The following is a 22,178-nucleotide window of genomic DNA, read 5'->3' as shown; positions in this document are numbered from 1 at the left end:
CCCTTGGCATCTCTCCCTCCCCCACCAGAGCACACATAGGTTTCTGGCCATTTTTACATACAGTTTTTCACTGGGCACCCTCTTAAATTTTTGCTAGAGGATTTCTTAGGGGATTTGGGTTTAGTTTTGTTGGAAGCCTCCTGCATTTTTCAGATGAGGAAATTGAGGCACAAAGGAACTATGAGAGATGGGTCCCGTGTTACAATGATGTCTTACTTTATTCTTTTATCACCTAAACAGACATAAATTCTTAGTGTCAAAGGTCTGATGATTCTATTTCTTTGATGAACTAAAATATTGGGTACTCCAGGATGGCATGAGGGTTTACAGGAGCGTTTGCAATGCCTGAGTGGCATCTAGTCACTGGTACACTAAGCTCTATTCTCTTATAAAAGGCTCCACAGAACCAGTCACAGATGTCTGAATTAATTATCAGTACATTGTACAGGATGGTGGGGGAAGTTAGTGGTGGGCAAGGCAAATTAAGTGGTTTTGTAGTAGAATAGCTAAAACCAAAGCCTACAGAGGTAGAAGCTGAACACGATTCTATCCTTGACAACACAATCATTTCACTGAAGTTCATCATTAAAGTGATGCACAGTGGGGGCAGGGCTGGAAGGAAGGCAAGGATGATGGCATCAATGCTAATTGTCAGGAAGAGGCCTTCAGTGCATCATATTCAACTTGTTTTTTATGTACTTTAATTTCATGTTCCTTTCTGTGCTATATATATATATCCTTTCCTTAGCTTAATTAGTATAACAAGATTTATATGATTTCTTCAGGCATATGGAGATGAAGTGCATGGGGGTCTTTTCCTCAAACACAGACAGGTTCCATTCCCCCTGCTGATCCCACCTAACACATATTGTGCAAATACTTCCTTTGTAGAAATGAGATTAGCAATAATGGATGGCAAAGCCAAGAACTATACTGAAACAAGGATTAGAGAAACATGGCTTACAGCCAAGATAAGACTGACACACAGTGGCTGGAGAATGGTGAATATAATTTTACATTTCAACCTCAGGCTTTTTCTTTTTTTACAATCTGGTTATGCTTTTATCTCTTAGGATTTTGAATTTAAAAGCAAAGGACTATTGGTAAAGTTTGCTAGGCTCATGAACAAAGTATATTCCCTCATTCCTGAGCACGAACTGGTAAAGTGTGGCTTGCCATATCTTAAATAGTTACAAATTGGCAAAAGAATGGAAATGATTTGTTTGGGAACTCCTAACTAGGACACTTATAAACTGCTAGTATTTCTATAAAATAACTTTGGGGACTGGTGGAATGGGGAAGTCCTAAATCTTAGTTTCTGTACTATTGGTTCTTGTCACTGGTTACTGCTATAAAGCACGGTAATGCCCTCTTTTTGGTTATACTGTAAATATACAACAGGGATGTGCATAGCATTCTACATTCTTCCAGTCCTCTGGTACACAGGAAAGGAATTTCTCATAGTACAAAGCAGTCAATTATTGAATTAAAGCCTTCTATTGAGTACTTGTATTAGATTATATTTTTGTCACAGTGGAGAGCACCTCATGAAAAATACCATAATCTGAAGGTTCTCCTTTAGTTTCCATTTTTTGTTTTTACCAAACTAGACAAAAAGAGCCCAGAGGACTCAGAAGTCGAATTAAACAGCTATTGTCTTAATGTAGCAAATGAGAGATATTTGAGAAAGCACACAAAGTTAAAGAAGGAGGACTTACCACTGTCTGGAAGCAGGAGTGCAGTTGTGTTAAGAAAGGAGGTTTGTCTAGGAGAGCCAGTACTCTCTTTTCTACCATTGTACATTCAACATCATCATCTTGTATCACCACATCTTTTTTCAAAATTTTGATGGCATAGAGTTCTTCTGTCCCCTTCCTGTCAGCCAACATCACCTAAACAAGGAAAATTAATAACTTGGACGTCTCTGCTGGAAAAGAACGTTGACTTTTAAGAGGTGCAAATTGCGATAGAGCAATGGATTTGACTTACTTTCTTTTTTAATCTTTTTTTTTTATTGAATAGAATTTTATTTTCCAAAATATATGTAAAAACAAATTTTAACATCAATTTTTTACAAAAAAATTGTGTTCCAACTTCTCTTCCTCCTTCATTCCCACCCCCACCCACTAGAACTCAAGCATTTCAAAATAAGTTATACATGAGTAGTCATGGAAAACAATCCCACATTAGCTAGGTTGTGAGAGAAAACAGTCAAAAAACTCCCAAAACTTCAGACTGAGGAATTGTCAAAGAGAAAAAAATTTTTTTTTTAAAATGTGTTTCCAGGGGCAGCTAGGTGGTGCAGTGGACAGAGCACCGGCCCTGGAACCAGGAGCACCCGAGCCCAAATCCGGCCCCAGACACCCAACACCCACCAGCCGTGTGACCCTGGGCAAGCCACCCAACCCAACTGCCTCACCAAAAAAAAAAAAAAAAAAAAGAGAGAAAAGAAAAAAAGAATGTGTTTCCATCTATTTTCAGATACTATCACTTCTTTCTCTATAGATGGATTGCCATTTTCATAAGTCCTTCAGGGTTATATTGGACCATTACCTTGCTGAAAATAACCACATGCTTCCCAGCAGATCATTTTACACTATTGCTGTTATTTTGTATACTGTACATTTCACTCTGCTTCAGTTCATGTAGGTCTTTCCAGGTTTTTCTGATAGTATCATAACCTTAATAAAGTACCTTAAACTTGACAAAGAATTTTCTTCATATTAGCCCAGCAAAGTAGGTACCATATGTTTTGCCATTATATTCAATCATCATAACTATTTCCCTCCATCCTATTCCCTTCCCATGATATTTACTCTATTTTCTATCTTCTTTTAAACTATTCCTCCTCAAAAGTGTTTTACTTCTGACTGTCCCCTCCTCTACTCTGTACTCCCTTTTTTTTTCTTTTTTCACCCTTCCTTCCTTATCCTCTTCCCCTCATACTTTCCTGTAGGATTAAATAGATTACTCCTCCCAACTGGGTGTGAATGTTATTCCCTCCATGAGCCAACTCTGATGAGTTTAAGGTCTTTGAGCTAAATCTATGTTCCAAATTTTCTTCCTCTCTCTCTCCTCAACCCTCCCTATGAAATCAAGCAATTCAATATGTCATACTTGTGCTGTTATGCAGAACATCTTTACCTTCCTCAAAAGTATTTTGCTTTTTACTACTCTCCCCGAATCTGCCCTTCCCTCCTTCCCCTCTCCCTCCCCTTATCTCCCTCCCCTCCCTCAGGGCAAAAATATATTACTATACCCACTTGAGTATGTATGTTAGTCCTTCTTTGAGTCAATTCTGATGATATTAAGGTTCACTCACTCCCCAATTCCTTCCCCCTCTTCCCCTCTCCTCCATAAGCTTTTTTCTTGTTTCCTTCATGTGAACAACCTCTCCCCAGACCATCTCTCCCCTTCCCCCTCCCCCAGTCTATTTCTCCTACACCTCAACCCTATTTTAAAGATGTCATTATGGGTTAGTTAGGTGGCACAGTGGACAATGCACCAGCCCTGGACCCAGGAGGCCCCAAGCCCAAATCCGGCCCCAGACATAAAGACACCCCACAAAGAACAAAACATAACATCCCTTCCTATTCAGTTCAGACCTGTGTCCTCTGTTAAATCCTTACTAAGATAGTTCTTATGAGTTTGAAGTATTATCTTCCCATGTAGGAATATAAATAGTTTGATCTTTTAATATCCCTCATGAAGTCTTTTTCCTGTTTATCTTTTTATGCTTCTCCAGGGTCTTGTATTTGAAAGTCAAATTTTCTGTTCAGTTCAGGTCTTTTCATAACAAATGCCTGAAAGTCTTCTTTCTCCTTGAAATTCCATGTTTACCTCTGAAAGATGATGCTTAGTTTTGCTGGGTACGTGATTTTTGGCTGTAATCCCAGTTCCTTTGCCCTCTGGAATATCATATTCTATGCCCTCCAGTCCTTTAATGTAGAAGCTGCTAGATCTTGCTTTATCCTTGTTGGAGTTCCACAGTACTTAAATTCTTTTTTTCTAGCTGCTTGCAATATTTTCTCCTTGACCTGGGAGTTCTGGAATTTGGCTATAATATTCCTGGAGGTTTTCCTTTTGGGATCTCTTTCAGGAGGTGATCAGTGGATTCTTTCAATTTCTATTTTAGCTTCTGCTTCTAGAATATCCGGGCAATTTTCCCTCACAATCTCTTGGAGGATGGTGTCTAAGCTCTTGTTTTGGTCAAGGTTTTCAGGTAGTCCAATGATTTTCAAATTATCTCTCCTAGATTTATTTTCTAGGTCAGCTGTTTTTCCAAGGAGATATTTCACATTGCTCTCTATTTTTTCATTCAATTGGATTTGCTTTACTGCGTCTTGGTTTCTCATAAGGTCACTAGCTTCCATTTGTTCAATCCTAATTCTTAGGCAATTATTTTCAGCAGACAGTTTTTAAATCTCCTTTTCCATTTGGCTTTTCAAACTGTTGACTTTTTTCTCATGACTCTCCTGCATTGCTCTCATTTCTCTTTCCATTCCTTCCTCTCTTTCTCTACATCTTCGTTCTATCTCTCCTACTTTCTCTTCAAAGTCCCTTTTGCGAGCTTCCATGGCCTGAGACCAGTTCATATTTTTCTTGGAAGCTTTGACCCTATTATTATATTCTTCTTCTGAGGATGTATTGTGGTCTACCTTTCCCCCAAAGAAGTTTTTGATGGTCTTCTGCTTTCTCTGCCTACTCATCCTGGCTTACTATTTCTTGGCTTTTTACTCCTTCTTAAAGTGTAGTGTTGCTTCCAGGACACACTGTTCATGCTACAGCGTCACCCAGGGGGTGATTGGGCTTCTTTTCAGCCTGCCTGGCTTGTGAGTAATCACAGCTGTTTTCTCTTTGACCCGGAAACAGAAGTCTGATTAAACTCTGATTCTCTATGGTCGGAAGCTTGGCGTGCTTTTACCCCTCCCCCACTGGGCCACCACCACTCGATTCAGCCCACTGGTTCAGACCCAGGGCGCTTTGCCCTGACTCTAGTAGATACTGCCTCCACTTCACCCTGGCCTACCGCCGAACTCCCTCACCAGTCTGTAATCGGAGCCTCAGAAGCTGCTGGTGCTGAAGACTCTGACGTGCTGGAAGCAGTGTCCTTGGCTGGGTCTGGACCGCGGTGAGCTGTTCAGCCTGATCAGTAGGTGATCAAAATTGCCCTCTTTTGTGGAGAAATAGTCTCACTCTGTTCTTATGTGCATTGGGCTGTTCTGGGTTTTGATTTTTACCACATTATTTGGGCGTGAATAGACAGGTTTATCTGGAGCTTGTGGGAGTTACAGCCTCTCCTCCGCCATCTTGGCTCCGCCCTGCCTTGACTTACATTTTTACAGTTGGTCTAATGCTAAGAACAAGTTCATTTGCCAATTATACTCATCTTCTATTCCCATATAAATTATAGCATTCTAAAGTATCTGCTCCTTTGAGCCAATATCTGTGTAAGTGAGGTGGGAAAGATGAAATAGCATACATTCCTAGTCTTCAAGAGGACCTTCAACTACTTTAAATGGCTTTAGAGGCCATTAGTGGAAAAACCTACTCTTTGAGATTCAAGAAGCCTAGGATGGGCAGAGCTGGAAAAGAAAAACTAAACTATAAATATTGGGGGGAAAAAGACAATAACAAGCAATGTAATGGCCCAGTAAAGGAATGACCAAACATGAAAGGAATGCTAGGCCTCCTCCTTGGAAGGATTAAGCAATCTGTCCACATGGTAGACAATACCCAATATGTGAAGTTCACGGCTGGTGTCCTGGTGTGGGGAGGCAATGATATACCAGGAGCAGCACCAAGAACAGGAGGGCTACAGAATAATAACACTTCTTAGGTTAGTTTTTTTTTTCTTTTCAAGTACTTACCCTGCTAAATGTTTATGTATCCCCTTAATTAGGATTGCCCAATCCTATTAATCCAATGGTGGAAATTCCCTCTAGAAGACCTTTAAGACCATGTAACTAAAGGGTGAGGGTGTAGTAGTAGGAATAGCTATCAGAGTCCCTCACAACAGGGACAGCATAACTTTTATCATTAAAAGCATCCTTGAGAATTAACTGGCTCTAGGGACTAAATAAAGCTCCTGTAATTGGTGTAGTTTCCTGATCACCTTAGTAGAAGAAGGAACAGAAAGGCACTGAGACTTCAGACAAGCAGCATAATCAACACTCAGAAACTATACTTAGGTGAATCCACTTTTACTGGCCTAAACATTTACTGAAGTTTTGAAAGTTCTGTTGAGGACACTACAATCTAGCTTTCACCCTCAACTTCTACTCTCTGTTATCCCTTTATCCAACGTGTTGCGGAGTCTTGTTATTTCTATCTTCATAAGATCTCTTAATTCTACCTTTTAAATATCTGTCTAGTATGTTCCCTGGTCTCCTCTGATACTCTCACCATCCTGGTACAGGCCCCTCTGTACTTCATACCCAGACTACTGAAGTAGCCTATAGATTACTCTTCCTTTCACCCTTTACCCAGCTGTCAAAATGATTTTCCTAATGCATACGTCTGACCACGTCACCCCCCCTATTCAACAAACTTCAGCAGCTCCAGAATCAGATATAAAGTCATCTGCTTAGCTTTTAAAGCCTCTTATACCATGGCCCCTCTTGATAATTAGAGCCTTTTCACATTTTCCTCCCCTTTAAGTATTCTATAATCAGTGACATAAGTCTTCCTGCTATTGCATGAACATAGCATTACATTTTCAGACTTCCTGCATTTTCCCAGGTTGTCCATTATGTATAAAATGCTCTCTCCTCATCTCTGCCACTTGACTTACCAGATTTGCTTCAAGTCTCAGCTACAATCCTACTTTCTGTGAGAAGTCTTTCTTAGTTCTCCTTAATGCTAGTGCTGTCCCTCTGATATTAACTTCAATCTATCCTGTATGTATCCTGTCTGTACATAGAGGTTTACATGTTGTCTCCCCAATTAGATTTTTAATTTTCTTTACATCCACAGTGCTTGATTAAAAAAAATAAGGGCTTAATAAATGCTAGTTGACTAAACAAAGAATTATTTTGATAAAGTCTTATTTTAGGGGCAGCTAGATGGTGCGATGGACACAGTGTTGGAAATGGAGTAGGGGAGACTTGTGTCCAAATCAAGCTTCAGATACTAACTAGCTGTAGGACTCTGGGCAAGTGGCAAGTGTGCCTTAGTTTGCCCATCTGAACAATTGAGATAATAATAGCACCTATGTTGTTAGGAGAAGAAAATGAGATATATGTAAAGTGCTTTTCAAACCTTAAAGGGTGATATGAGCAAAATCTGTTATTATTATTATCATAATTATAGTAATAATTATAATAATTATATTATGTATGACACTATATTAGAATGTATATATTTAGATAATAATAGTTATTATGATGATGATTAATATGATTATTATTGTGACAGCAATTGTCATGTATATTCTGCTGACACTAGGCTGACCCTGATGAAACCAGATAAAGGTTTCTCAACCTTTAGTTTTTAGTCAGCACTTAAGTTCTGGGTTTTGGGCTACACAGAAATGAACATTTTATTGCCCTCTTTTGATGTTTTTAAAAATTCTTATTACTGCAAGGAGTAAGGAAATGTTAAAAAAATTTTTTAACTCTTAAAGAACACACATCAGTGACAGCTAGAGATATTGTAGTAGCTGTTAGATTGGAGAAGTTTTTTTTTTTCTCTCTCCCCCCCCCCCCCAAGGAAATGAAAGTTACATGACTTGCCCAGGGTCACACAGCTAGTAAGTGTCAAGTGTCTGAGGCCAGATTTAAACTCAGGTCCTCCTAAATCCAGGACCAGTGCTTTATCCGCTGAGCCACCTAGCTGACAAGGGGATGCGTTTTAAGAATCCTTCAAGCCCACAATGAATTAGGTTCAGTCACACAAAATACAAAGTGGGATCAAAAATTACAAATAATGTCAAGGTGACAAATGACTGCTAATTAATACTCAAAATAAGCAAAGATTTTTAAACCTAGAAACTGGGGAGGTAGTTATTGATTCCTGTACAGCGTCCTTTAGGCAAGTTAAAGTTGGAAGAACAGTGAGACCAGTAAAACAAACAAACAAACAAACAAACAAAAAACCCAACAAAAACTACTAACCATTGCTATGAAGAAAAATTGTCATGAACAGGATGGGAAAAAATGTAACTTTTATTGATGAAGCTCACTTTTTCATTCAAGAATATACTGAAACAGTTGTTAGAAGTCTAAGAAAGGATGTAATATCTGAACATCTTATCAGACTATAAAACATCCACTCAAAATAACCATCTTGGACATTTTTGACCTCCTAAAAATCTTATTGCCATTGAAGGAATGATGATCTCTGATAAATATGTTGATATATGAAGAGGCAAAATTTTTCTGGAGTTATAGAGATTCCCAAATGGAGATCATAAATGTAGAATTGGAAGTGACAGTCACCAACCCAACATACTCTTTTTATAGGTGAGGACACTGATGCTCAGGTAATTCCTATCATCTGCAAAATCAAATAGAAAATCCTATTTGGCTTTTAAAGCTCTCAGCTGATACTCTCATATTTTTCCATTGTTCTTATGCCTTGCTCCCTTCTATGTCCTCTACAATTCAATGACACTATTCTCCTTGCTCTTCCTCATCCACAACATTATATTTACCAACCCCAGGCATTTGCAATGGCTGTCCACTATGCTTGGAATGCTCTCCCTTTCTCTGCTTTTTGACTTCTCAGGCTTTCTTCAAGTCTGACCCTAACCCTAACCCTAACCCTAACCCTAATCCTAACCCTAACCCTAATCCTAACCCTAAAATCCCATGTTCTGTAAGCAGCCTTTCTCAGTTAAAGGACTTACACAGGATCACATAGCTAGTAAGTAGTACTAGTAAGTAGTGGAATTTGATTCCTAACTCCTTGTCTAGTGCCCTCTTTCCTAAGCCATACTGCTGTGGATTAGAGAGGGTGAGGAATCAAGGAATAATCCAAAGTTACAAAGCTGGGTAACTGGAAAGATGGTGATGTTCTCCCAGAAAAAGGGAAGTTCAAAATAAGAGTGGGTAGTAAGGAGAATATAATGAATTCATTTTTGTACATGTTGAATCTGAGATACCTATTCTGATAGAGTTCAAAATATCCACCAGCAGATAGAAATGTATGGCTTTGGCTGAGAAGGGTGACTAGGGCTAGATACACTCTTAGGAATCATCTTCACAGAGGTGATCATTAAACCTGTAGAAACTTGATGAGGCTATCAAGTGAGAGTATAGAAAGCCATAACATTTACAAACTTAAGGAATGGATCTTCTTCCAATGGAACATTACAACTTGTACCTCAAGGAATCACAGATTTCTCCTTACGTCTTTGCTATAATCATTTGATAACCCAGTAATTACAGCAGGTTTTTACTCTGATTTGCTCTCACACATGGAATTTTATCCACAAACTAGGGACCTTTCTAATGCATCTTCCATGAAAGAATAGTTTAAAAAAAAAACAAAAAACTTTTGACTCAATATTCATGAGAGGAAACAAATAGATTACTCCAAAGGCATCTTAACAATTTTATTACAAATAGATTTGTTTTTGCTGTTGAAATTGTTAAAAAGTGATGGAAAACAAAATGGAATTACATAGAGTTCTTTGGAAATGCTCTTATATGATAAAATTAGGTAATAGTCTAGAAAATATTTAGAATACTAGAGAAAATGGAGTGGCTCTGTCCTTGTATGTCCTTTTCTGTGCTATAACCTTGTATATCTTTTTCTGTCTTGAAAGTATACATTTCTGTTTTGAGCAGAATAGAAGAAAAGCTGTTTAACCATTTTTCCCTTCCTGTTCTCATTTATATGTAGTATTAGAAGCATACAGCCTACTTACCTTTCCAAAACTACCTTTCCCCAGGACCATGAGAAAATTAAAGTCTGTGAGTTTGACTCTGTCAAGGTTGTTGGATGGTATGTTGGATTTTCTGTCATCTGATGGACTGATCACCTTGTTACCAGCAGGGCCAAGCTTGGCTTTCTAAACAAAAATCAAACACAAGAAAATGAATCCCATTTCTAGGAAAAAGATATTATGACTAAAGTTGACTGGTCTGAGGAGAGAAAAGATAGTCACAGGCAGAAGATTGATATCAGTTCAGATGACAATGGATATTTTCACCCACAAAGGCACTCTTTTTCCATAAAGATCTATAAAGAGTTCTACTTTCCAATCAGGCAATTACACAAATATTTATCTCTTTAAGCACTCAAATAATAAAAACAATCCATCACAGAATTATCCTGCCAAGTACAGGACACTCTTGTTCTTGATCCAAGAAGACCCAAGAAGAAACTTCTTAGGGAAAAAAAAAATCATGGTCTTGGGCTCTTATCAGGATAAAAAAGTGAAACTAAAGATCCTGTGTTTGTAATTTCATTGGTATAGAGATCTCTTGAGTGAGGAAACTCCCTCAACCAATGCAGATAAATTTTCTCTAGGCGAGTTGCTTCAAATACTGAAAAGTTAAGTGACAGGGAAATTCAGCCATTTTATGTCAAATGGGGAGAAGGAGAGAGGTTAACCCAGGTTTTCTTGGCTTCCAGTTTGGCTCTCTAACCAGGGGGCCATGTTCCCTTTCGTGATTAAGGAAATAGAAAAGTACACTGAAATTTTTCTTATTGACATATTTTTATATTTGAAGTTCAATCTGCATAAAGAACATTCCGACAGTTGGTGGCATTTGGAAAGGGGAGATCTTGTCACTTGGAAAAGCATGGCTCAAAGTCAGATTATGTGGATGATTTATGGCCAGTGTCCAATTTCAACCACTATGTGGTAACAGTGATAAGAGGAACAGGGATATATACATATATGCATATATATTTACACATATACATATATACAAATATAATATATAAAATATATAACACATATATAAAACATATATTTTAATAAAAGACTGAACTCAAACAAATTATAATTCTAGAATTGAATCCAAGAATTCCATGGTTCTACATAATGTAAGAAGTACCCTATGAGACTAAAAAGTACCTAATTTCTGAAATGCAAACTTCTGAAGTTTTAAGAAAGTAAGAACAAGATAGATCCTAGAGAAACAAACCTCTTGATTCTTTCACTTGCTAAACCATAGTTAAATCAGGATCATTATATCTGTTCTGTTCCATTCCAAAAACAAAGGCAAAATGTATGTAGGGTATCATTGTTGGAAGCAGGATAAGAGAGACATGAGCTAAGACTAAGATCTCATAACCACAACACAAACTAGAGAGGTTTGTTACAGGGGAATGAAGCCTCCACAAAGAGGCACTGGGAAGGCAAAGTAATTGAATCATCATGGACACAATTAAGGAGGTGGGAACTAGCTAAAAATACTATATTCTCAGGTAAAGAAGTAGATTGTATGTGCAAATAGCTGCCAAATTCATGAACCTAGAAAAAGTATTCATGAGCTGGACACAAAGAGACTAAGATGTGTTAAAAAACCTCTTGGACAACCTTCCAAATATACAATATGCTCCTTTGTGGTTGTTGTTCAGTCATGTCTGATAGTTGTTGACCCCATTTAGGGTTTTCTTGGCAGAGATACTGGAGTGGTTTGTCATTTCCTTTTCTAGGTCATTTTACAAATGAGGAAACCAAGGCAAACAGGGTTAAGTGACTTGCCCAGGATCACACAGCTAATAAATATCTGAGGCCAGAATTGAACTCAGGAAAAGTTTTCATGATTCCAGGCCCAGTACTCTATCCATTATGCCACCTAACTGCTTAGGGTCCTTATAAAGTTGCCAACATGTTTCTAAGATGATAGTTCTAATCTACTCTTGCCAAGACTTAACAGAATGTCATGCTATGGATGTCAGTGACTTAGTGGGCATGAAAATGTTTTAGGTTTATGGGGTGAAGACACTTAAACTGTAATTCTTTTTATAGTCTAAGATAGTTTTTTCCTTGGCTCTTTGTGGAGGGCATTTTCAAATATCATAGACCAATGACTTCACAGGTTTGAGAAATTTCTCCAACAACACAGATAGTGATCCATGTATAGCTTATTTATTTATATGAGGATTAGAAAATTTAATGACACCAATAGCCACAAAGCTAGTGTCAGAGGTGAGATTTGAACCCTTGTCTTCCTGAGTCCAATTCTAGCATCCCATTCACCATGTTAAGTTGTGAACCAGGGCATACAATTTGGACCCCCTCCTCCTCCCAGTGATGGGATTATACCAAATTATCCAAATTCTATTGCCCGATTCCCTTTATCAATCAATCAGCAAGCAATTATTAAGTAGTTCTCATGTTCCAAGTGCTGTTGAAAGGACTGGAGATTCAAAGAAAAAACAATTCCAAACCTTAAGGAACTTACATTTTAATGGATACACGAGACACAGAAACACAGAGAGAGAGAGAAAAAGAGAGACAGAGAGAGACAGAGACAGAGAGAGACACACAGAGAGATCAGTATGTACAACATAAATATAGAGTAGAGTAGATGAAAGGTAACCGGCATATGAGGGAACTGGGAAAAGCTCTTAGAGGAGGTGGTGCTAGAATTTAGTCTTAAAAGAAACCAGAGGGGGCAGCTAGGTGGCGCAATCGATAGATCTGAGTTCAAATACGACCTCAGACACTTAACACACACTTACTAGCTATGTTACCCTGGGCAAGTCACTTAACCCCAATTGCCTCACTAAAAAAAAAAAAAAGAAAGAAAGAAAAAAAAAAGAAAGAAACCAGAAAAATTAATATTTGTGGGTTGGGAGAAAGAGTACTCCAGGCACAGGGAAAAGCCAACAAAAAGGCATAATTCTGGGAGATGGAGTGTCATATGTGAGGAACAGCATATACCTGGATCAGAGAGTGCATAGCGAGGAATAAGTATGAGATTGTCAAGGTAGGAGGTCAGATGAGAGGCTTAAGTGACAAATAGCTAACTTTCTATTTGATCTTGGAGATAATAAGAAGCCATTGGAATTTGCTGAATAGTGGGAGTAACATGGTCATGCCTTTACTTTAGGAAAATCACTTTGGTAGCTGAGTCAAAGATGAATAAAAATGGGGAGAGACTTAAGACAGGGAGACCAATTACAAATCTGCAGTCCAAATGAGGGGTGATGTCCCAATGGCAATGCCTTTATTAGGATGGTGGCTGTGTAAGTGGAGACAAGGAGATGTAGAGGAAAAGAGCTACAAGGGTTGATAGTAGAAACAAAATTTGACCAAGAAAATATGAAAATATGTCATGAGTGAGTATAGTGTTAATGATGACCCTGATGTCATGAAGGGGAAAGATCTAAGGGGCAATGCGGGAACATGATGGTTAGCACAATGGCCAAGCAGACATAGTGACAAAGTCTATAGCCATGGAACAGAGGTTTTCTCTAAAAAGCTAATTGTCAGGGGCAGCTAGGTGGTGCAGTGGATAGAGCACTGGCCCTGGATTCAGGAGGGACCTGAGTTCAAATCCAGCCTCAGACACTTGACACTTACTAGCTGTGTGACCCTGGGCAAGTCACTTAACCCCAATTGCCTCACCAAAAAAAAAAAGCTCATTGTCTTATATGGGGATCATATGTATATATTTGATCTCATTAGTTCTATGAGCTAAGAAGTAAATTAACTAGTCCAGGTAAGAAGACATTCATGCCTATTGGTGAAATTGGAGCCCTACTGGTCTTCCTTTTTCAATTGTTCTCATGATTAGAATCATTTATTACTGATAATAATAGCTGATATTTATATATCACCCAATGCTGGCCTTGAGTTGTGAAATTTTGGGACTCAGTACTCCATATCTTTATAATTTTTAAGGAAACAAGAATCAGAATTCCCCTGCCTTTTTACATGCACTGAATATCCAAGAAAAACAGAACACATATCCTGTTTCCTACTAAGGATTTGGCCTTGTAGCCATCACTGAAGGGAATAACCCTTCTTGAGAGCTGGCCATGTCATACATGCTACCATCAATACTACCAACAAACCAACTGCCACTAACAGGCAAGTAAGATGAAGAGCCCTTGGATCAGAAGCATGCCTCAGAACACTACTTCTAGCTTGGGCCAAGCAGACATAGTCCATTAAAGCCACACTTGCAGAGAGCTGACCTAATAACTTCCTATGTATACAATGTAGACCCCACTCTATTATACTGTAAGCTCCAAAGACAACAATCATCCTTCCTTTATTTGTATCTGTAGCACTTAGCACAGTGCCTGGCAGATAGAAGTGCTTAACAATATTTACTGAGTAACTGATTAATTGACCTGTTCAGCAACTGAAAACCTAGAAAAGAAAATTCCTGCTGCCACAGTCTTTGGATTAATTACCAAATAGTTCAATGTCAGCTACAGAACAAAGGATGGAAGGTGACTGACACATATGGAAGACTAGGAAAGGACTGATGGAAATAACATTAAAGAGCATGCATCACCATCTGCTTTGAAAATGCATCTGATGTGGGGGCAGCTAGGTGGTGCAATGGATAAAGCACTGGCCCTGGATTCAGGAGGACCTGAATTCAAATCTGGCCTCAGACATTTGACACTTACTAGCTGTGTGACCTTGGGCAAGTCATTTAACCCCCATTGCCCTGTAAAAAAAAAAAAGAAAAAAGAAAAGAAAATGCATCTGACATAATTGAAATCTCTTACAAGTGTCATCTTCCTCTATTGGAATGTGAGCTTCTTGAAATAAGGAAATGTCAAATTTTTATATTTGTATGCTGAGAGTTCAGTTATTTTGCACATAGTAAGCACTTAATAAATGCAATTTCATTCATTCATTCAATATGATGATCAGCTTTTAAAATCTATTGTCTCTCATCTAGGTGTGTTCAGTAATATAACCAACAATAGTGTTGAAGCCTGATGATATAATATTAATTAATTTCACAAGCATTTTGTTATCTACATAGTGCAGTGAATAGAGTGCTTCACCTAGAGTCAGGAAGACCTGTGTTCAAATCCAACCTTATACTTTCTAGCTGTGTGACCCTGGACAACTCACTTAACTTCTGTATGCCTCAATTTCATCACTTGTAAAATGGAGATAATAACAGTAATGATGATAACATATACTTCCCAGAGTTGTTGTAAGGATCAAATGGAATAATATTTGTAAAGCATGGTGCCTGATACTCAGCCAGCATTTAATATATAAACATTTTTTCCCTTCCTACTGTATGTAATGCACTGTGCTAGGAGCAGGAGATACAAAGATAAAAAAAAAATGAAACAATTCCTTCCCTGAAATAGCTTTATGTTGTACAGTAAAACAATGTATATATAGAAACTATATCTATATCTATATCTATATCTATATCTATATCTATCTCATAGTTTTGGAGGAAGGAAGAATCCTAATAAATTCATTCCTGATATCTTTCTGATATAAAGGAATCTCAAGTTACAAAAGAAGTACCCACAATCCTTAGTTAATTATAAATTTGTAACTAGAATGTGGGTATCAACAAATTGGAAAAGACTGGAGAACTTTCTGAGAAATATATTCATGTCTACTTAAAAAAAAAGTCCATTGGGATAGGTGCTTTCTTTGAGTATCTTATGTCTTAGAAAATAAAGTGGCATCATTTCCTAAGGATCAAACAGGAAGAAAAAGATGACTTAACTTGGGATCCTGCAGTTCCTTCAAACCATAGCTAATGACCTACCTTCCTTCCTTCCTTCCTTCCTTCCTTCCTTCCTTCCTTCCTTCCTTCCTTCCTTCCTTCCTTCCTTCCTTCCTTCCTTCCTTCCTCCCTCCCTCCCTCCCTCCCTCCCTTTCTTCTTCTTCTTCTCTCTTCTTTTCTTTTTTTAATGAAACATTGGGAATTCTGAGTGCCAGGGTTCAAACATTCAACATGCTAACTCTTTTTTGCCCTCCAAAAGCCAAGGAAAGAAATGATCCAAAAAAAAGTTTTGACAAGGAATGATTTTAAGTTGTTATAAACTGCACAAGTACAACAGGGAAGATCCAAATGGGGTGATTCAAGTTTCCCAGGTCCCAAGAACAGTTGGATGAACTTCTTTCCACCATGAATTCATTGTCAATGGTAACTAGAATGCCAGGACATATAGGACCAATGAGACATCACTGAATCATGTTGTTCAGTGAACAGTCATTGAATCCCCTTGCTAATTCATTAGTATAAACAGTGCAGGAAGTGTGAGTTGGTACAAGAGAGGCAGTATGGCAATTTGTGTCAAGTCAGGAAGACATGTTCAAATTCTACTAGTTATGTGAGCATAGGGAAATCACTGAAGCTCTCTGAGTTTCAGTTTCCTAATCTACAAAATGGGAATTATAATACCTGTAAATTTTTAGGGCTGTTGTGAGACTCAAATAAAATTATATGTAATATATAAAATAAATATATAACTATATATTATACATAATTATAGTAATATCTGATATTGTATGGTGCTTAAATGTTTACAAACATTTTATATATATTTATAATAATATAATATATAATATTATTTTTATATATATTAGGGCTGTTGTGAGACTCAAATGAAACTATACATAATATATTTATATATAATTCACACATATATATATAATTTCATTTGAGTCTCACAACAGCCCCATATATATATATATATATATATATATATATATATATATATATAATGTAAACATTTAAGCACCATACAATGTCAGATATTACTATAATTATTACAAGTAAGGGAACTATAAATATTTCTGCATTATGCACTAGGTCTAAGCAAAAGGGTAGTATTTCCCCTCAGATTAAGAAACAACAACTGTTAAGATAAAAGCATTTGTTTGGGGAGGGGGAGAGAATAGAATCGCTTACATCCAATAATGTCTCCACACAACATAATGTGTTCTATATGTTTCCCTCTGCTATACACAGAGCAGGATGGGTAAGTTGCTACAGGAGGGGCAATATGGCGTAATACATGCAGTATTAGACTTGGAATCAAAAAGACCTTGGTCCAGATACTGCCTCTGATACTAGCTACATGAGCATGAGCGGTTGGATCAGTTAGCCTCTCTGCGGCTCAAGTTCAGTATCTGTAGAATGGGAACAATAAGATCTATAGTACCTCCTCTACAGGGATGTTGTGAAACTCAAATGAGATGAGGTGCATATAGTTATTATTATTATTATTATTATTATTATTATTATTTGCAGGGCAATGAGGGTTAAGTGACTTGACCAGAGTCACACAGCTAGTGTCAATTGTCTGAGGCAGGATTTGAACTCAGGTCCTCCTGAATCCAGGGCCAGTGCTTTATCCACTGTGCCACCTAGCTGCCCCTGTAGAGTTATTTATAATCATTAAAACCTGGTGGAAATGTTAGCTATTACCCACTATTGTGATGAATTCTAATATGTAACCAGGACCTTCTATGTGTGCTGCTGAGTCAAAGGGATTGGTTGGGGACAGAGAGCTGGAGAGACAGTTGTTAAATGGATTGGAAATGCATTCCTCAAGTAACATGATTTCAGGTTCAGTCACTGCTATAGAAAGGTCACGGCTGAGGACAGAGATTGTGTATTGGACCAAGAAGCAGATTATGCCTTGACAGGCTGTGCCTTGATTGACTGAAATGTCTGTGCACTCTATGTTTTCTTTGCAACTTCGTGAGAAACACAACTATTTGTGATGGTTGGTATGATGGAAGATTGAGAATGAGCAGTATCAAGGTGGGTTTCATATTGGCTAAATTGGCACTGTGACCTTATACCACTTTGAAAACCAGGCTAGACAGAGAAGTAGATGCACCTTCTACAGCAGGATGCATCACAGATGGCCACTACAGACTTTATTGAACACCAAGGATCATGAGTTTAAACAAAAAATGGTCAGAGATAGAAGGGATCTGAAAATACAACAACAATCCAATCCAGCAAGCATTGATTAAGTACCAGCTTTACATGAGGCAATGAAATGTACAGAGGAAAATAAATAAATAGTCCCTACGCTTGAGGAACTTACATTCTACTTAGAATCTTTTATGGAAAACGGATAATTATGAGATCTTGTCATGAGCCTTGCTATATACCTCCAGAGCCAAGGGAATTGTCATATGAATTGCCAATATACCCTAAGGACCCCTGGACCTTGCCATTCACCCTGTTGCTAAATGCTCAGGACCACTAGTCAGTCAACTACCAGTCAATCAGCAAACATCTCTTAAGTGCCTGCTATGTGCTAGGAAGAAAGGCAAAAATAGCTCTTGTCCTCAAGAAGCATGCAATCTAATGGGGGAAGAGAACATGTAATTTGTAGGTACATATAAGAATATATGTATGTAGGGGCAGCTAGGTGGTACAGTAGATAGAGCACTAGCCCTGGATTCAGGAGGACCTGAGTTCAAATGCAACCTCAGACCCTTGACGCTTACTAGCTGTGTGACCCTGGGCAAGTCACCTAACCCCAACTGCCTCACCAAAAAAAAAAAAAGAATATATGTGTGTATATTTACATATCTTCTTGTTTAGTCATTCCTTAGTCATGTCCAACTCTTCGTGATTGTTTCTTATATTGTAAATAGGGATAGGGATAGGGATTTTGGAATAGATAGCCTATAAGATTTCATCCAGCTCAAACAATTCTATGACTCTATGTCTAAAATATGAATAATAACAGGGTTTCTTCTTTCCCTCTTTGGCCTCCCCCATAAACAGATGTTACTGAGATAGGGTAATTGAAAGCAAAAGAAAAAATGTAAGGATCCAATGAAATGTTGCCCCCAATAAGGTAGTATATTTATGGCTAACTGGTGTTTATATATGTAATACATATATTTTGAATTATGTGTATCAGGAGAGTATTCACTGGTACTACATGCTCCTTAAAATAATGATTTATAAATTTAATGATTTATTTATAAATAATGATTTGTGAATTATACATTAACACCCAGAGTAGATTAGTCTCATGGAGAGCACTATGATGGGTATAGAGTCCCTATAGAGAATACTCTGAGCCTGATTTCACAACAGACAAAGAAAAGTACAGGCTGAGATGTTATCATCTCTACAAATGGATACCAAACAATGAGAGTCTGCCAGAATTGGAAGGTGAACTTGATAGTTAATTTGTTTATTTTACTAACAGTAACACTGAGGACCAGAAAACTCATATCACATGCTAATGGTCACATGGCTAACTGGTGGCAAAACTGGGACTAGAACCCAGGCCCTGGGTTATTGCACTGACTTCCAGACTTTCACTCTTTCCAATGCTCATCCATGTCAGGTCCTTTTTAAGGGCCAGTTAAGCTAGGACCTCAAGTCAAACAGTATAGACAGTCCTTCTGTGCTGCTCTTTCTTCAGAATCTCTTGTAATAATAAGCTGGTTGACATAACCCTTCTTTTCCAATTGGTCTTTAATTGGGACAGAATCTACAGGGACTTTCCCTTTCTCCCACTTGCATGTTCTTTGACGTAATTCTCATTGGCATGAATGTAATTTCTGACACCACACAGTGAAAATGAAATCAATATATGTTTGGGGATAGAGAGAGTCCAGCAACAGAGATCTTGGGAAACAAAGAAGAAGGCTAATTGCTGATGACATTTAATACAATAAAGCAAACATATGCAAGGAACCATGGCATGTTACCTGACTGTAATTAGAGTAGCAAAAGGAGAAAAGGCAGTGCATTTCCTAGAGAGGAATAAGAGGAAGAGAGAATAGAGCAAATCTGTGAAATCAAAACAGATTTTAATCTTTCAATTGCTCTGACCCATACATAATGAATCCTGGAAAAGTGGATTTTTCCTCTCAATTTCATGGCTATTATAAATTAATTAATAGTGAAGTTATATCCTAAGGACTCTGGGCAGGAATGCCTTCTCAAGACTACTAAGCTCATCTGAATCTCAAAATGGTGACGTAGTAAAAGAAAAATTATCTGTGACCACAGTCTCTTTTACCTTCCCCTTTTTCTACTCCCTCACATCCACAGATCCTGGTCCTCATTATGGTCTCTGGTTCCTCTACCTCTCCTTATTTTCTCAGTCCATTAGTTCCCTTCTGTCTTTGACTGCCTCCTTACCAAACCTGGACTCCTTGGCTAGTTTTCATAAAGATACTCTGGCCAGGATTCTATATTCCTTTACCTCTTCTGCTATACCTCTACCTTCCAAGATTCTTCTATAGCTCCCATGCTCCTGGATGCTTATGACAAAAATCACAAAACTAGGCAGAATACTTTGAGCCCAAATTCATGCTGTTTTCATCTGGGTCCTGACTGCTACTCTGCTTTTTAGTATGCTATCCACATTTGCCAAATTTTCCTTCTAAGGAGCAAGCATCTTTTAATTTCATGGCTGCCATCACCATGTACAACGATCTTTAAAATCTGACACTGCTTCCACCCCCCCCCCCATTTTTCAGGAAGTGATGGAACCAGTTTTGAAGGCAGAAACACCAAAATTTAGCAATGGATTGAATATGTGAGGTGAGAGGATGTGTATGTGTAGTGATATGGGAAACCTCAAGGAAGATTTAAGTCTGGTGACAGAATAAGTCTTCTCTGAGAGTGTTTTGCCTCTATGGCAACATTCTGCCCAAGACAATGGATATGTAAGGTCCTAGGGAAAACCAGTACCCCAAATAGTGGGTACATAGAACCGGAGGTGGGATTACAGAGTTAGTAGGCCAAGGCTGGCTCAAACCAGGGACTTGGTTTGGTCTGGAATAAAATAAGACAGGCATGTTTAACAAAAGAAGTTCGCTAGCCACAGAATAAGAAAGACATTCAGAGCAGGGAAAGAATATTCAGTGAGGCCATAGCCTTGGTTTAGTTAAGTGCATTCTCCCTGCCCTTTTGCATACTCAGAAATCCTACAGTTAAGTATATACCTCAAGGAGGTCAAAGATAAAAAGGAAGCCCATTCTCCACCCCTTGATATTTAAAGCAGCATTTAAAAATTTTTTTTTTAGTGAGGCAATTGGGGTTAAGTGACTTGCCCAGGGTCACACAGCTAGTAAGTGTTAAGTGTCTGAGGCCGGATTTGAACTCAAGTACTCCTGACTCCAGGGCCAGTGCTCTATCCACTGTGCCACCTAGCTGTCCCAGCATTTTTTTTTTGTTGGAGCAAAGGATTGGAAATAAATTAATGACCTTCAATTAGAGAATGGCTAAACAAGTTATGATACGAGGATGCAATGGAAAATTATTATACTATAAAAAATAGAGAAAAACATGGGAAAATTGATATGAACTCATCCAAAGTGAAGTAAACAGAGCCATACACATATATGTGTATACACACACACACACACACACAATAACTGCAACAATGCAAATGGAAGGAACTTAAAGAATTGAAACTGAACACTGTAATTATAATGAACAAATTTAGCTACAAGAAGAAATATGAGCTAACTCTTGCTTTTTTTTTTTCCAGTCAGGTGACAATGGGTGTAAGATATCATTTACTATTGTATTTTGTCGATATGCTATTTGGTTTTGGTGAACTTATTATCTTCTTTCTTTTTTATTTGTTGTTACAAGGAATGGTTCTTTAGATAAGGGAAAAGGGCCAGTGCTCTATCCACTGCACCACCTAGCTGCCCCTCATGCCATTCTTATAGATACCATGAAGAAATATGTTTTGGGCAATAATAGAGTTAGATGGATTCATAAAGAGTTGAATGTCAGGACCCAAAGAATAGTTATTAATATATTAATATCAATGTGGAAGCACTTCAGAGAAATATCCCAGCATCTGTGCTTGCTCCTGTGTTCTTTACCATTTTTATCAATAACTTGCAAAAAGACATAGTTCTGGGTGTTAGGATGGATGTCAGCATCAAGATGGCAGTCATGTTAAGCCAGTCAAGAAATCTTAGGCTGCATTGAGTGGCATTGGTTCTATGACTAAGGAGGCAATGGTTTCTCTTTGCTCGGTTCTGGTCAGGTGTTCAGTTTTAAGTATCAGTTTAAGAAGGGTATTGGTCAGCCAAGGAGAATTCAGAAAATGGCAGTCAGAATAGCAAAGAGCCTAGCATCCATGCCATATAAAGATCAGTTGAAAGAACTGAAGATATTTAAGAGAAGACTGAGAATAGCTCTTTTAAATTATGTGAGGCAGCCAAATTCCACTCTAACTGTCAAGTAATGTGACTGTGAATAAATAAATGCACAATGAATCAAATTGATTCGAGAAGAACCACGGAATCTTTTTAG

At 38.0% G+C, this 22,178-nt stretch overlaps 1 protein-coding gene across 1 annotated transcript in view; it reads right to left on the bottom strand.

Annotated features, from left to right (window-relative positions):
* Positions 1-22,178, bottom strand: part of PRKCA (protein kinase C alpha) — a 512,156-nt gene that overhangs the window by 60,550 nt on the left and 429,428 nt on the right. The window contains exons 9-10 of the mRNA XM_044000074.1: positions 9,872-10,015; positions 1,719-1,892 (exon numbers count right to left, since the gene is read on the bottom strand). Coding sequence (XP_043856009.1) covers positions 1,719-1,892; positions 9,872-10,015 — 318 coding nt within the window. The remainder of the gene's footprint in view (positions 1-1,718; positions 1,893-9,871; positions 10,016-22,178) is intronic.

Source organism: Dromiciops gliroides, chromosome 4, assembly GCF_019393635.1.
Source record: "Dromiciops gliroides isolate mDroGli1 chromosome 4, mDroGli1.pri, whole genome shotgun sequence".
Taxonomy (NCBI): Eukaryota; Metazoa; Chordata; class Mammalia; order Microbiotheria; family Microbiotheriidae; genus Dromiciops; species Dromiciops gliroides.
The sequence above is the reverse complement of the archived record's forward strand: the minus strand, read 5'-3'. Positions and strand labels throughout refer to the sequence as shown.